Below are 15,860 nucleotides of genomic sequence, written 5' to 3' on the forward strand. Positions count from 1 at the left end.
ACATGAATGATAAGAAAGAAAATGAAATTGGTCAAGTAATCAACTAATCTTGTCTCCACGCAAAATTTAACTTTTTAAACTATATGTTTTACATATGTACACAATTGGTAAAGGAAGTAGCATATCCTAGTATGTATCATATTTATTTCACAATGTGACAATAAAAAATTATATTTTTTGGTCTTTATGTATTGTTAGTGATATGTGTGTAATTTTTGTTGTTGTTTTTGCTGTTGTTGATGATGATTTGACGTTTTCGTTTAGAACTTTTTATTTAGATTTAGCATTCTTGCAGACTTAACACGTGAAAGATCATCGCAGTTATCATTGCAGTTGGCAACTGCTTAAGACGCGAACAATATATAGATTTAGCCAAGCCTAACAGCGGAGCTCCACATATACATTTTTTGCTGCTTCTAAATAACTTGTGAAAATACTCTTATTGAAAATACATACTGTCGTTGAAGTTATTGAATACAACTGGCTTACGTAACTACTCAAGAAAGATTCCATAGCCGAGATAAATCGTCAAATCCAATCGCAGAAACTCCGCTGACAAATTCCGCTCGTTATTCAAGACAGAAAAAATAAGACTTGAGCTCGCGTTCCAAGGTTAATTCACTACATGTTCAGCGGTCAACTTAAAAATTACACGTGATCTCGATGGACTCTAAACCTGAGCCTGCGATATTGTTTTGTGATACTGGTATTAGGTATTTATCCCTATCTTGGGTAAATTGAACTTTTTTTTTTTTTTTTTTAAACGGATACTGTGTCTTTTGACAGCTATCGATATATCTATTTTATAATATTATTATTTTTATATTTTATATCTATTTATCTATTTATATATTATTATTTTTTCTATTTTTTTTTTCTTTTTTTATATTATTTTATTTTTATTTTTTTATTTTTTTTTTGTGTCCCCAATTATCTCTTTAGCTAAATCCCATTGACACTTAAATAATTTTTTTTTTATGATGATGAGTCAATTGATACCACGACAGGGGTGTCCAATATCGATCGTGAAAAAAGTAAGGCGGTATAAGATGACTTATTCTTCCCTAGTGTCGGGTTGCCAGTGACTCCCCTCCCCATTCCCCAGAGTCTGTACGGACGCTCGCTCGTACGCTCAGGTGACTACAACATTTACTCGGCTTGATGGGTTTACCAATGTTTCTTACCCATGGTGCTCAGCTGGGCGCTCCGCTCCGCTATTTTTGAAAATGAAAAGTCAAGCGTAATGCGGCTTTACAGTATCCTATGTCTAAAAACCGCTTCTATGATTATAAATAAAAATAACCGTTGCTAGGTAAACTACCCTGATAACAATAAACACCGGAAGATTTACTAAACTGACTTCTTAATTAGCTGAAACTTCAAGGATACCAAAATCCCTTTCAGTGCACTTGTCTCCATTATATTTCTTAGGTGAGATAAAAACGGTAAAAAAGGTTTTAAACAAGAAATTTATCTTACATCACGCTCGTATCAGATAAAAATATTAAGTTCAACTGGCCAAGTTAGTCTAAAAATTGAAAATCAACAAAAGCTTTGATTTTATATGGAGGGAGGCTTTAGGTTTCAAGAAACGGTTTCATCGAGCGTCAGTAGCTATTTATGATGCGTCTCTCGTCTCTCTAAAAAATTTTTGTTTTTATTTTACGTCATAAAATTTTAATAAATTTCTGGGTTTTTTTTTTTTGTTTTGTGTATGATAAATAAAATTTTTTTTTTTTTTTTTTTTTTTTTTTTTAATTTTTTTTTTTTTTTTTTTTTTTTTTTATTTTTTTTTTAATTTTTTTTTTGTTTTTCTTTTTTTTTTTTTTTTTTTTTTTTTTTTTGGAAAACAATTCTCGGTCCCTTTTCATGACTGTTCACCTGAAACAATGCAGATAATAGCGCTGAACATTTAAAACAATATCTGCAAAGCGCCATAAAATAAGCAAGGACGGGATAACAAATAGATTTTTGATAATGAGGGAAATCAAGCATGGATCGCAGGGTCAAATATCGATTTCTGAACCTTCCGAGAACTCGAACAAAAAGTCGTTTCCGGCCTTGAATTTTTTTTTTCACTCCTTAAAATACTGCAATTTTACTCTAAATGTCTTGAACTTCTCGATTTCACGAACCAAGTTTCGTTTTCCTTAAAGGTTTGAGAAATCACGATTCCATTATACATCATTGTCACGATGTGGAAAAATGTCAAAACTTCCTGACATGGGCGGTCATATGAAAAGAAATATTTGCTCTCCCAGTTTGTGCAATACTAGATAAACGATCCATATACATCATTTGTTAAAACAGCAGTAGGGATTCAACAAAAAAAAATAAACAGTTCACTCTCGTAGACATAAAACTTAACTGGGGGTCCTAATTTCAAATTATACCTTAAACTATACGATCGAGAAAATATTGGACCCAATTAAGTCGATTTGTTTGGGTCTGTTTCTTTCGCAAGAGAACGATTTAAAAAGATAAACTTTATTACTCTGTATGAAACACCGCTTGACTCATAACTGAAGAACGCCAAAGTTGTATTTTTTAAGGCAAACAAATATCAGTAGATATTTAGTTTTCGAAACATTCCAGTGTGCACAAATAGTAGTGAATTCCCTTCTCTCAAAAATACACCAGTTATTGTTCTGATAGCAAGCAGCCGTTTAATTTGTTACCCCCTCGAAGAAAATTTCCCTTTTGTATTTAACCGTGCCTGAAAACGAGACAAAGAGAGTTATATTGATATACTTATGACACAAAGAATGCTGAGGATGAAAATATTTAGTACAGATTTCACACTTTGAAGTGACGATGCAAAATTCATCGTTAGATCAGAAGTCTGATTTCTATCTACAAATCATAGATGAACCAGTTTATTGGACAGTTTTGGCTGTTGTTGGTGTTGTTTTGTCGGCAGTTATGGTGGTCGCAAATTTTATTGTGATGGCCATAATCTACAAAGACCCGCATAAATCTCTTCGTACGCCGCCATGTCTGTTGATCGCCAATTTAGGCCTGTCGGATTTTCTTCTTGGATTATGTGTTGTTTCTATCGTGGCTTTCAGAGACGTGTATCGGTCGCTTCAACAACAAGTACCTTTACCGTATAGTGTGGGAATTTTCGCTAATTATATCCTCTGCACAACTCTATTCGTCAGCAGTGCAACAATGGTAGCTTTGTCGGTGACTTGTTTTGTGGCTATCAACAGTCCTATGGAATACAAAACAAAAATCACAAAGAAAAGAGTATACAAATTTATTGCTGTGATCTGGATAATATCGGCTTTAATATGTTTTCTTCCCGCAGCGAATGTGCCTGAAGAGACCTATTTGCTTGTTTATATCCACACTCACATCTCGGCGCCTGCTTTATTCCTAATGGTAATCTACGCGAAAGGTTTTCGCGCCCTGGCAAGGCGAAGGCGGGAACTTCAACTGAATGGGCACACTTCGGACGAAAGCAACAAGCGCGCCTTGGAAAGGGAGCGAAATATGGCCGTCACTGTTACGATAATTTTGGTGCTGTTCTACATGACGTACCTTCCACAATTTGTCACTATTCACTTGGTACACTTTTGTACCTCTTGTAATATCAGCGAAGATTCAATAACTTTTCATAAAATTGACGTGATATTGTCACGGTTTGTGTTCTTGAACTCGGCAGCAAACCCGTTCGTGTATGCGTGGAGAATCCCGAAATATCGTCGAGCTTTGGAAAGCTGCTGGAATGATTTCAAGAATAAACTCAGGCTTGGCTCTCAGCGAGTGGAGGTCGGGCCTCTGTTCCTATTTAGACGGGCTGTAAGGGACAGAACAGCGACTACTGCAACCTAGCCAATTCTTGATGGAAAACCAACCTGAACATGCTTAAGATTTTACCCGTGGGGTACTCCCTATTATGTCCTATACGGGGAGGCTCCGCCCGTAAGGGGTACCATTTTCAGGCTTCAGGTATATAAAAGGCTAGGAATTTTACAAGTTTAGGTATATCAAAGGGTAGGAAATTCCGTCATTAAGATCTTTAAAGACCTTAAAATAAATTATTTAAACACATGCAACTTATGGCTGTATCGTCTTAATTTATTAAGCACTACATAAAAATGTCAAGAAAACGTCCTGTTTTAAGTATATGTCGTGTCGCGTAGGCTATATGAAAGGGGAGTCTTTTTTCAATAAAAGGTATACGAAAGGGGTGCTTTTTCTTCAAAATGGTATATAAAATTTATAAAAGGGTAAGGGGTTGCACCTAGGGGCGGAGCCTCCCCGAATAAAACTTTTTTGAGTACCTCCCCGGGAGACTTTACCGCGGAAGCCTATACAAAGACGACCGGGATCAAATGAAAAATCTCTTACTATCTCGTCAGCTCTCATGCACTCTCGACAAATTAAACCTGAGAGTCGAAGAGATTTTAGCTAGTTGAGAGGAAAACGCTGTTAACTCCAGATCTTGCGTATTCTCAGCTTACCGTACGCTGATAAAAGTCTGCGAGAGTGGACGAAAAGTCAAAGTTGTCTCGTCATTTCTTATCTCTAAACTGTTGTCGACATCTGGACTCGTCTAACACGTTTAAAACTTGTTAAGTCTAATCGTGGTTAAAGACCTGAAGAGCGAGTCAATTTTTGCCCTGTGTAAAATTAAGGTTACGAGTTTCCTTTCATTAATTTTATTTTTTTTTCTTGAACCTAATAAACGGCTTGCTTATTTGATGCGGCTACTTTACTTTACTTTACTTTACTTTACTTTACTTTACTTTACTTTACTTTACTTTACTTTACTTTACTTTACTTTACTTTACTTTACTTTACTTTACTTTACTTTACTTTACTTTACTTTACTTTACTTTACTTTACTTTACTTTACTTTACTTTACTTTACTTTACTTTACTTTACTTTACTTTACTTTACTTTACTTTACTTTACTTTACTTTACTTTACTTTACTTTACTTTACTTTACTTTACTTTACTTTACTTTACTTTACTTTACTTTACTTTACTTTACTTTACTTTACTTTACTTTACTTTACTTTACTTTACTTTACTTTACTTTACTTTACTCGGAGTAGATTAACCCTAGGTACTGTTGAAAGAAATATAACTAAGTTCTTCCAGTTCTCTAATTTGTCCTTTATTTTTTCTCGACTTACGATTCACCCAAAATAATCCCATAAGTGCTCGCGTGAGTACTCTTGACCCAGGCCATCAAAACAGATTTGATTCCCCCCGAATCCTGAGTACGAGATTTTTTTGCGATCTTGTGTAACTCATGCGTAAAATTGTATGACTATGCGCTACAAGTTCCCTGCTCGTGTAAAATCACTCAACCATGCTTCTTATCTTTAAAAACAGCCACACATATAGCATTGAGCAAGACAGAGAGCTCGCTGATAGACTTTTCAAATCGTTTGCCATGCTTGCAACTTTTTGTTTTAAATCCCTAGCAATCTTAGACTCTTGACGTTTCTCCTTAAATCAACAACTGTATCAGCCACCTGCTAAATCAAACAGCTTAGGTAATCTTGCGTGAAATGTTGACAGTTTTAAAGCTTAACTTTGTTTTGATTTAAAGGATGAATTTAAGCGCAAAATGTAGAGCAATGTCCCCGAAAAATTCAAGAAAAAGGATAAAGGATAGGTTTAGTATGGGTAATCAAATATTGACGAGTGAAATTAGAAAATAATTTCACGCGCGTTTTGTCAAAATTCTTATAATTTCCCGAGCCTTAAGGCGAGCGAGGAAAATTATTAGGCTAAAGTTCGCAAGTTTTTTTACCCTTCGAAGAAAACCCTTTTGGATCCATTTTGCTGTCAGTAAAAACGCAAAACGCTTAAAAATCCGCTCGATGCCATTTATGTAAATGGCTCTCTGTCTTAAAGTCGTTTTGACGTTTTGAAATATAAACTATCATCAAAAGTTTATATATACATTTTTACATGGCCAAGGCTAACTGACCAGATGAAATTCAAGCAAAAACGTAAAAAGTAAGTTAAAGTTTTAGAACATCTTTTAACCTGGGCGTCATCTTGCCACTAACTATGTTGCCATGGCAATCTTGTACGTTCACCTGCAAATTATAAATATTAACGCTAAAATTTCGCGCCAAAAGTAAGGAGTAATTTGTCACCTATGATATTAGGATAATAATTATCTGTGGAAAACTATCATCTGATGGGATAACGCGTAAAAATATTTTTAAGGTAAACCCGGGGGGATTTACAACACAACATTACAAGAAATGTATAGTGATTAGTGTTTGGAGAACTCAGTTATATTTCTATCAACAGCACAACTCCGTTCAAGTGTAAACATCAATTTGCCAGGTTGTTTTGAAGAAGCCTCTGTCAAACTGTTGACCCACAAACACACCAAACAACTAAACTGTCCCCGGGGAATTAAGGTTGTTATGTAAATAAATAAAAAACCGAGTCACTGTTTATCAATTACACTTTGAATATCTTTATTTCCTTTTTGCTGCTGGGTTACACGTGACAGTTTGCTCGTAGCAAAATTGTTTCCCTCGCAGACAACACACTAATACAGACGGGGGAACATGCGCCAGTTGATGGCGACATCACTTCTCCGAGAAGTGACTGAACCCGCGGTTTTCATTCCAGAAGTTGCTAAGCAACATGACGTATTTGCTCGCGCGATTGTTTTCAGAATACTCGTGAGCGATCGCGCTAGTTTTTGATTGGATGAAATAATTTGGGAACTCTTCGAGTGCTTTAACGAAGATTTTCCAAAACTGGCACTTATTTCCCCGACAGAAATACATGTACCGACATAATATTTATATCTTTGTCATAACGCTCTTCAAATGCCATGGAAGAGGTTTTTCTATGGGTCGCACTTCGACCACAAGTGACTGCACACTTGACAGCTTCCGTTAGCATGGCGGATTAAAACCTGCTGTTAGAAAAGTGTTAGATAGTTAGGCCTAAATTGCCTCAACTAAAGTTAAAAACTTCCTTTGAAAAGTGGCACGTTGAAATAGATTTAGAACTTAACAATTTTTTTTCCCGCGGCCCTTAAAGGTTTGTTTACTCACAAGATATATAAACAAGCAAAGCGAAAACATCTCTTCACACTTGTTAAGTTTACACAAGCATCCAGTCATAAAATTAACAGCCGCTGATTTTCATTGACTTAAACTAATAGCGCGAATCAAATCGACATAGTTGAGTACCTTAGATTACATAAACTCCGAGGAATCGCCCCTGTATCACTTATTACCTAATAATACCGGCATCTGCGGGTAATAACGTGATATTTGACCAATCAGAGCACGTTATTTACCAAACCGTAGCGGTTTGATTTGGTTACCTCATCTCCCGGGAACTAATCTGACATTCTTTCTCGAAGAAGTAATATCTTTGGAGTTGTGTTTTGGGGCTTAAATAACAGTTAAACGCAGCTACAAATTTTCATTCTACATCACAAAGAAACCTCAACTTCCAAGACAGGAGATACGCTTCCCAAATCAAAAAGCTGCCGGCCGTCCTGAAGATCTTGATTCGTTGCTATACGTATCTACGGCAACGAAACTTTCAAGCAATTTGTTCCTTCGAGAAATGGAATCTCTCTTCGATCGCTCTTTAAGCCGTATTTAAAAAAATATATATGCCAAAGCTTGAAAACAAAAGCTACAAATCTTGGCTACAATGCCATAACCAAAATTTATGAGGTAAGTCATCTTTCGTATGGTGTATTTTTTAAAGCTAATTTAATGTTTATGTGAAAGTCATTTATTTTATTTTGCTTTCTTCCATTAAGTCTAACCAAAGCATTACCTAAAAACACATGGCGAAGGACGTCTCTTTTCAACATTTTTACTAATTTGCCGAGCAAACCCTTAAATTCCTGATTTTAAACTACAAATTTCCCATCGTCGTCTTACAGTTCAAGTTGAGAGAATTCGGATGATTTCATCTTTCCCTTTGCTGATCAATTTAGTTACTCTCATCACTTATCTCGGAACGTTTACATTGATAGCTCAAGCTGAAGAAAATAATATATGTGAAATAGTAAATAGTATATCTGTAAATGCTGTAAATTGTTATCATTTTATATCAATATTTGTAGATGACTTTATTTCTAAGAAGGCCGAGGGGAGGTGAATTTAAGGTTATAATTTTAGATAATAATTTTTATTGTTATTTGGTAGTGTTCTTATTTATTAGTTACTGCTACAGGCTGAGCAAATAACTGCAAGACTATTAATAGTATAAAACGATATTACACACTAAAATGATTTATTAACAATTATAGACGGCAAACTAGAGATTTCTTTTGGCTGATAGTTGGCGAAGGGCGAAACCCCTCACCCACCAATCAAAAGTCCATCAACCAGGAGCGAGCCGTCTAATTATTTTTGCAGAACGCATGTGACAAAAGTTCAGTGGAAGTGGTTTATTTTTCGTTTTGGTTTGTGATTTTGGCAATTTTACTTGCGCTCGCTCCCAGGGCAGTCTATTTAACAATTAGTCGGCAAGTTCGAGGTTCCCCTCGCCAACTATCAAAGTCGATAGAAACGGAGAGCAAGCCGTCTAATTGTTGTAGCATAACCCACTGACCGATCTATTAAACCAAGAACATCGCTAGAATTCATTAATTGATGGTTTTGATTGGTAAATTAATCGAAAACTGCGCGCGCGCTCCGACAGCCATCAACCGATCAATAGACGCCACCTGTGTAGCCAATCAGGTTGCGCGATTACCAATAGACGGCAGCTGGGTTATGCTAACACAAATTTGACCGCCCTTGCCTAGCCAATCAGATTGCGAGTTTACCTAATAGTCGTTCTCTACGCAATGCAACGTTTTGCTGTATGCTGCAGCTTTAAGTATGTTAATTAATTAGGTGCCGTTAAACAAGTTAAAGAATTTTTCTAGTCAAGAAATGGGCAAAAGTTTCAAGCACATGTTTATCATTTGCTAGTTGCTTTTGTCCCATTCCTAGACTGGATATGAACGAGGCTTTTACTTGTACATGTTGCATAAGACTGTAGGTAGATTAAAAAAATAGATATTTTATGGGTGAAAGGCAAATATTTTCAGTATCCCTTACAAATGGTTCAAAAGGTTTGTACAGGTTGTAATGCAGATGACTCAAAGTAGCCTACCCATCCGCCGTATGGGTCGTCGCGCAGTCACGAAAGTGATAATCATTGCGTGATGCGTGACGAACAAAATATTGTCTAAGAAGCAATGAAAACCAACTTATAATTTGCCTAATTGGCATCCTTTGATTTGCTAGATTCATTCAAGTTGTATCTCTGTGCTATTTATAACTTTTCTAGAGTTGTATAGTTTTATAGTAAAAATAAATGTCATCTTTTATAGCCTGAGCGTGCAAGGAAAACAGAAAGCAGTTGGCCCTAGTTTTCCATACTTTGGGATCATCTCTACACATTGTTAGTGCACTTAAAATGACAATAAAATAGAATTAAAAATAGAAACTCACTTTTGCTATAACTGGTGTTGGTAGTTTCTGCGTGATATACGGGGGGAGAACTGGTTTACAGCTCTTACAGTAGTGCCAGATTAAGAGTCAGAATTGTAAGAATGCATACAAATATGTAGCCTCCTCCGCAGGCAACTCCCTTTGTTACACAAAAGAGACTGGGACCAACGGAAGAGAGACTGGGACGGAGCAAAAGAGATACTGGGACCGAGCAAAAAAAGACAAGGGGGAGAGGGAGGAAGGAAAACCGCGCGCAGTTTTCCTCTCTACGAGTTCCTTTTTTCTCTCTTCCCCTCTGCTACCACAGGAATCCCAATATTAAGGATTAAACAGAGTAGCCTGCGGAGGAGGCTAATACAAACACTACACATCGCAATCGGAAGCTGGCATAGTTTCCCTCACTGTCTTTTACCAAATGAGCATGCTTTTAGCAGCGTAAATCCTTTTAATTATCTATGGAACAAACTGAATAAACTACATCGAGAAAGCTTAAGAAGCCGGATTTCCTGTGGCGCATTCCGCGATGCGCAGAATGTGTGCGCACTCACAAATGAAGGCAAAGTCCTGAAGTTCCCTAGTAGTGTAGTGCTTGTGTGTTTTTTGTACTCTTCCGTTTCTCCAAATAGTGCACGTAAACCAAGCTTTACTTTCAAATCTTATTTTACTCTACACCCAACAATTCATACCAAAGGTTTAATGAGCAACTTCCTGCGATTATCATAACATCAAATAAAAAATAGAAACACGAGTGAAAGCGAAAAACGAGAAAAAAACGTCTTGTTGCTGTGTACTTTTCTTCTGCAAATTTTTTCTTTAACTTTCCCTTTTCAATAGCGACCTTCAGTTTAGACTACGACTACGATTTCAACCTTGATTGTGCAATTAATGAACTCCACTGACTATTATATTAATATGCAATTAGTGCAGTTTATATTGTCCTGTATTGAATTGAGAGACAAATTATTATCAAATTCTTGATCACTGATTATTTGATTAGTTTTGTTTAATGACTTTTTATTGTAATTATTACTATTATATATTACCCTATGCTTTTGCAATACACCATTTTAATAAGTCGAGACACCATTTTGAATAATTGTTAATGAAATATTCATCTGCGCCTCGACGTATTAAAATGAAGTATCTACCATTTTAATAAGCTGAGGTGTCATTTTGAATATTTTACTAATGACGTCATTCGCGGAAAATAAAACTTCAAGTTGGCCCCTCGACTTACCTTATTATAGGAAATTAACGATAAATGTTATTAACGCGAATTTCAAAAAGTCGTTAATTTTATGTATGTTAACTTTTTTACAATAAGCATTTGACCAGAACTTTTTCTAAATTCGCGTTAATTTTATTACGCGTACATCTTGTTCGCGTTGTTAAAATGCCTCGTTATATTCCTATAATAAGATATTAAAAGGGTGTATACTGTAATGCAAATAAAGATCAAATGTTGTTGTTGTTGAGTGCGAGATTGAGTACGTGTACGAGTTTACAAACCAAATTCGTGTGCCTCCTATAATCACTTATCACACCAATCTTATCCCTAACGTTTATTTATGTGTTAGTCAGCAACAGGGAAGAGTTATAGTTGTAGGGTATAATTGTGTCAAAATTCCAAAGTCGTACTCGATCTCGTACTCGTAGTCCAATCTAAAGATCAGTTTAATGTGTTAACGAACGCATCAAAGCAGAGTGTTTCATTTGGCTCGTTGCGCTCTGACTCGTTCCCAGTCTTTTTTGTCGTCTAGAACAAATGGTAACTAGCCACGAGTCAAGGCCGAGCTCAGGTCACGTGACGTTAAAGCTTTCAATTTTAAGTGATTATGAAAATGATCGGGTTTTTTCTTCCCAGCGTAGTCTTGAGTCTAGAATCATCCTTTTCTCGTGAAACTACTTATAAATGAAAGATCTACGCAGCCAGTAAAATGTAACAAAATGTAGCTATATACTGTACCCCAAAATTGACGGAAATTGAAGCGATATTATCTTTTGGAAATCAGTCCTATCTCAATGAATAAAATGCCTAATGTGCTTAGTGATAAAAAGCAAACATTATTGAATAAATAGTGTATTGTGCTCATTATACTGAGAACAGAAGTCGATGGGAAGTCAGAATAACCACGACAACATTGAAACGACTAATACCAGCATCATAGTTTAAACCAACCGGTTCACACGATTAAACATTTATGGCTCGCGAAGGAATAGAGTGAATAAAAAACAATGAGAGAACCTATCAGATTCGTGGATTTCCAATAGAACACGGCTGAGTTTCTACTGCAACGCTTTTGTCAGTGAGAAAACCTCAATATATACTGTTGCTATGGTGATAAGTGACGTCATGAAAATGACCACAACATGTTCAGAAATGATTGGAAATATGTTTGATATCATTATTGAAGCTTCAGCAGATAAAGATTTGTAGTGCTGACCCAATAAAGTTAAAGAGCTGGAAAGTGCTGGAATCCATTGTGAGCCTCGTAAAGTTTCTCAGATTGTAATCAACCGATACTTTATCGGATTCTGACTTAAAAGCGTTCTATACCTTAAGGTTACTATTTTTAGCGGCTACAGTACTATTTTTAGCGATTTTTTCAGAGCAAAATTTAGCGACTATTTAATTTAGAGACTTTCCGAAAAATTTAAAAAAGTTAGTGATGTCGTGTAAACCAGTTTTTAATGAACATATAACTAAGATGGAAATAAACGTTCAGTAAAAGAACAAACCCACTTGAAATTAAACGAGCATTTGCATTGCCAGAAAGAACAAAGTTACCGGCATCTATTTTTTAAAGAATTTTTTAAGTCGACTGCTTAATTTTGTTTCCCTTTGGTGTGAGTGGGGTACTTAAATTTAACGAGTATTGAATTTGACCGAGACAAATTTTAGCGAGCACTAAATTTAGCGATTTTTGCCCAACTCGCTAAAATCTTTAAAATTAGTAGCCGCAAACAATAGTAACCTTAAGGTAATTCGTGTTGGACCGTAACATTTCTATTTATTGCTGTTCGAAATTTATTGTCTCATCGCCACTACCACTGCCACTTCCGCTACCATCGTTTCCGCTTCCGCTTCCATCAAGCTCTGCCTGTTGGTCTGTGTCTTCTGTCCCTGGCTTTGAATTCTTAAGGAGATGTTGCACACTGCCCAAATAATCGTATCCAAACATTTCAAAGTCGTTACGGTAGCTCTCTCCTAACCGAGCGATGTACTGGGGAGACACCTTGGAATAATACTGTAACACGTCAGAACTGCCAGTTGATTTGTGAACTGGCGGGAAAGTGACGCGGTCGTCAATTCCCGCCATTTTTAGCACGAGAGCGGCGTCCTCTTCCAAAGTTTCCAAATGACCAATGAAATCGTACTTTATCACGCATGGATGACAAAGCCGTTCATATTCCCGCCAGTGCTGATTTCTATAAACATTTCTTTGGGAAAAATACTGAACAAATTCTGAAAAGTTAACGAAATTGTGATTGAGCTTCAAATCCTGTGGTCGATATGTTTTGACGATCCTCGCTCTAGCTCCTTTACTAACGCCCAGATCCGATCCTATAAACTTATCTTTGTATGCTGAAAGCAAACGACCTAGCGGCTCGCGAACAAAAACAAACTTAAAATAAGATTGGAGTATTTTAGACCTTTCTTCTTCCGAGTATTGATAAAGCCGCCGCCACAAATTCCAGCGATGAACTTTGACGCCTTTTCGTAATCCTCGCACTTCTGCCAAAATCGTTTTCCATGTTGTCGTTCCCACTTTTGGAATTGTGCAGTAGATGATCTTGTGCTTATCGTCAACAACAATAAATTCTAAATCCCTCTTAGTCAGCTCTGTCTTGTACGGATGTGTGGCACAGAATTCGTCCATTCGTTTTATTCTGGAAATTTGCCTTTCTGTGGCCTCTGTAATGACGAAAATTTGAAAAAGGTTTTCAGTAAATTTTGTCATACAACAGAACTTATATTTGGCGCCTGCCGCCTAGGCGATGACGGTTAAATTGAATAAACGAATACAGAAAAACCCAAACAGGTTCTTATTTATATGGTAGTTAACACACGTTTAGGCTATTCAGGTTCTTGATAGGTTCTTATTTTCTTAAGAAAATTTACATTGATGCCAATAGAACTTTTAGTGGTATTCGGCCTATTCCTTGTATAAAATTTGCATACCACATAAGTGCTTATGTTAGAATGTACCACTAATCATTTAGAATATGAAAATATATACAGGCACAGTAATGCTTTGTCCAAACTTATTTTCCAAGAGTAAACATTTTTAATCAATTTTAGAAAATAAGAACCAAACTCCCAATTTGAGGCTAAATAGGTTCTTATAAAAATGGGGTCTCATTTGCAAATTTTAGCCTAACAGGTTCTTCAATCTTGGGTTCTTACTTGCGGGTTTTTACTGGACCGAAACCCCATAACCAAAAACACTATGCCCCTATGAAAAAATCAGCCGGGGCAATTACCATTTGGCGGAATGCCCGGTTGGAATCAACCACGAATTATGGTAAGTGTTTTATTCAAAAATAGCAAACCGGCGACCGAATTGAAGGAGATGGCGTCTACAATTTACTATTTAGTTTTCGGTTATTGTTTTCCCTTGATGGGAGGGTAGAAACGGAAGAAATAAACAGATTTTCCATCAAATTACCGTTCCATCTGCTTTCCAACCGAAATTTCGGGATTTAAACATAACTAGTAACTATTGCACTTTATCTTAATTTATATATTTCTACAGATCGCCTCGCCTTCCAAAGCCAAACTTCGCGCGCATTCGCTGCCGATCTGCCGGTTTATCGTTTGCTGCAAAATTCGCCGTCATCAAAGAAGTCACTAGTTTGCAATTTTTGTGTACGTGGACCCAAATGCTCTTCAGTAAAGTACTCGTTTTACAGTATTTAATGTTAATTCTTGAAAAGAAATAGTTGAAAATAGATATATAATAATTTGCCTATGAATACAGAAATATACAGCAATTTTGTTTAGACTCGGAGAAAGCACAATTTTCTTTATTTGGTCACTGTGAACATTTTTAGAACTAATTTTTAGAACTTTTATAGTCTTTTGAAATATCTGTAGCTTTTAATATTTTTAGCTTCTTACGTTTATATTCATTATTTTATAATGTTATTTTATCGTATTGAATCCTCTGATAACAGTTTATCACTCACACTGATAAGTCAGTTCCTCAAAAAATATTCGCAATTATTTTTTTCTACTTCTTTACTGTGTATGTGTTTTTATCCTTGTTCCTGTATTTTTCTGACCTCCTCTTTTGTATATTAATCAGCAATGTGTAATAAAAATACTAAATCTGAAACAAACTCTTCAGCTTAACGATTTACATCAGATATATGTCCTGCTTCACTGAGCTTATATATTCCATATTTCTCAACAAGTTCTTCATTTTAAGTTTTAGAGGAGACTAAAGCGTTGAAAGTAATGGCTGAAAAATAATCACGGCTCCCAGCAAGGAAATGATCTGTGTAAAACACACAAGCCGTCTCAGTCTTTAAAGATACATGGCCTAGCTATTTTAAAAGTTCTCATCCGCCCGCTTACCTAGAATGTTAGATTTTTCGTCCGATGTCGCTTTCCAAGTTCCATAGTAGACCAATAAAGCGAGCGTTAGGAGCAAAAGCAAATAGAAAATAATTTTACTATTGGACTTCATGTTGGCAGAAGTTCAGCTAGTTTGCTTGAAACGGCGTCTTGGTCAGATTTAATGCGAATCAAAAACGCGTTTAATTATTTGCCACGTAAAAAACAGAAAAGCACTAATTATCAAAATGCATGAAGTGCAAATGGCTTCTTGTATTTTGGGCCAATAGGCTGAAAGTTTCAAAGAAGCCAGTGAAATTCTTCTCTGTCAAATCGTGGACGTGCTTATGGCAACTATCCGGCTTTCCAATGACATTTTCTTTCTTATATGACACAATCTATGCGATGCAAGTAATCTGTGGTGTAAAATACGATTAGTACACATTTTACTTGCTAGGTGCTTTTTAAAATTCTCGTTTTTAGTTGCATTAAGTTGTGGAATATTGATGGTTTCAGTTTAAATTTTGTACAATGTTTTGTGTTGACTTTGTTAGCTTAATTAAACTTAGTAAGTTTTGGTCGGTTCAAAAATAGATTTTTACAGTAGTGAATAAGATCTTACAATGAGCAACTATAGTTCCTCGTTATCATTTCAAAGAAGTCGCTAAGTTTCTATTGTAGTACAGCTTGTGCATGCTTCTTGGCAAACTGTGGTTTCCATAGACACAATAAAATCATGCCAAACAATACCTTCACGTGGTACTGTTTATTATGCTGTACAAGGGGTCTTCAACTTGTAAATCAATGGATCAATATGATAAAAAAATCTGTGTG

At 36.0% G+C, this 15,860-nt stretch overlaps 2 protein-coding genes across 2 annotated transcripts; one reads left to right on the plus strand and one right to left on the minus strand.

Moving 5' to 3' along the window:
- The first annotated feature begins 2,814 nt into the window (after window positions 1–2,814).
- On the plus strand, window positions 2,815–4,620 carry LOC144641754 (adenosine receptor A1-like). The gene has a single exon (XM_078500780.1). The coding sequence runs from the start codon at window positions 2,815–2,817 to the stop codon at window positions 3,835–3,837; it is 1,023 nt and encodes a 340-aa protein (XP_078356906.1). The 3' UTR covers window positions 3,838–4,620.
- Window positions 4,621–12,426: 7,806 nt separating this feature from the next.
- On the minus strand, window positions 12,427–13,428 carry LOC144637918 (carbohydrate sulfotransferase 11-like). The gene has a single exon (XM_078497009.1). It carries the CDS (start codon window positions 13,426–13,428, stop codon window positions 12,478–12,480), a length of 951 nt encoding a protein of 316 aa, XP_078353135.1. The 3' UTR covers window positions 12,427–12,477.
- Window positions 13,429–15,860: the final 2,432 nt, after the last annotated feature.

The sequence above is a fragment of the Oculina patagonica genome, chromosome 2 (assembly GCF_052425735.1).
Source record: "Oculina patagonica isolate OP01 chromosome 2, crgOcupat, whole genome shotgun sequence".
Lineage (NCBI taxonomy): Eukaryota > Metazoa > Cnidaria > Anthozoa > Scleractinia > Oculinidae > Oculina > Oculina patagonica.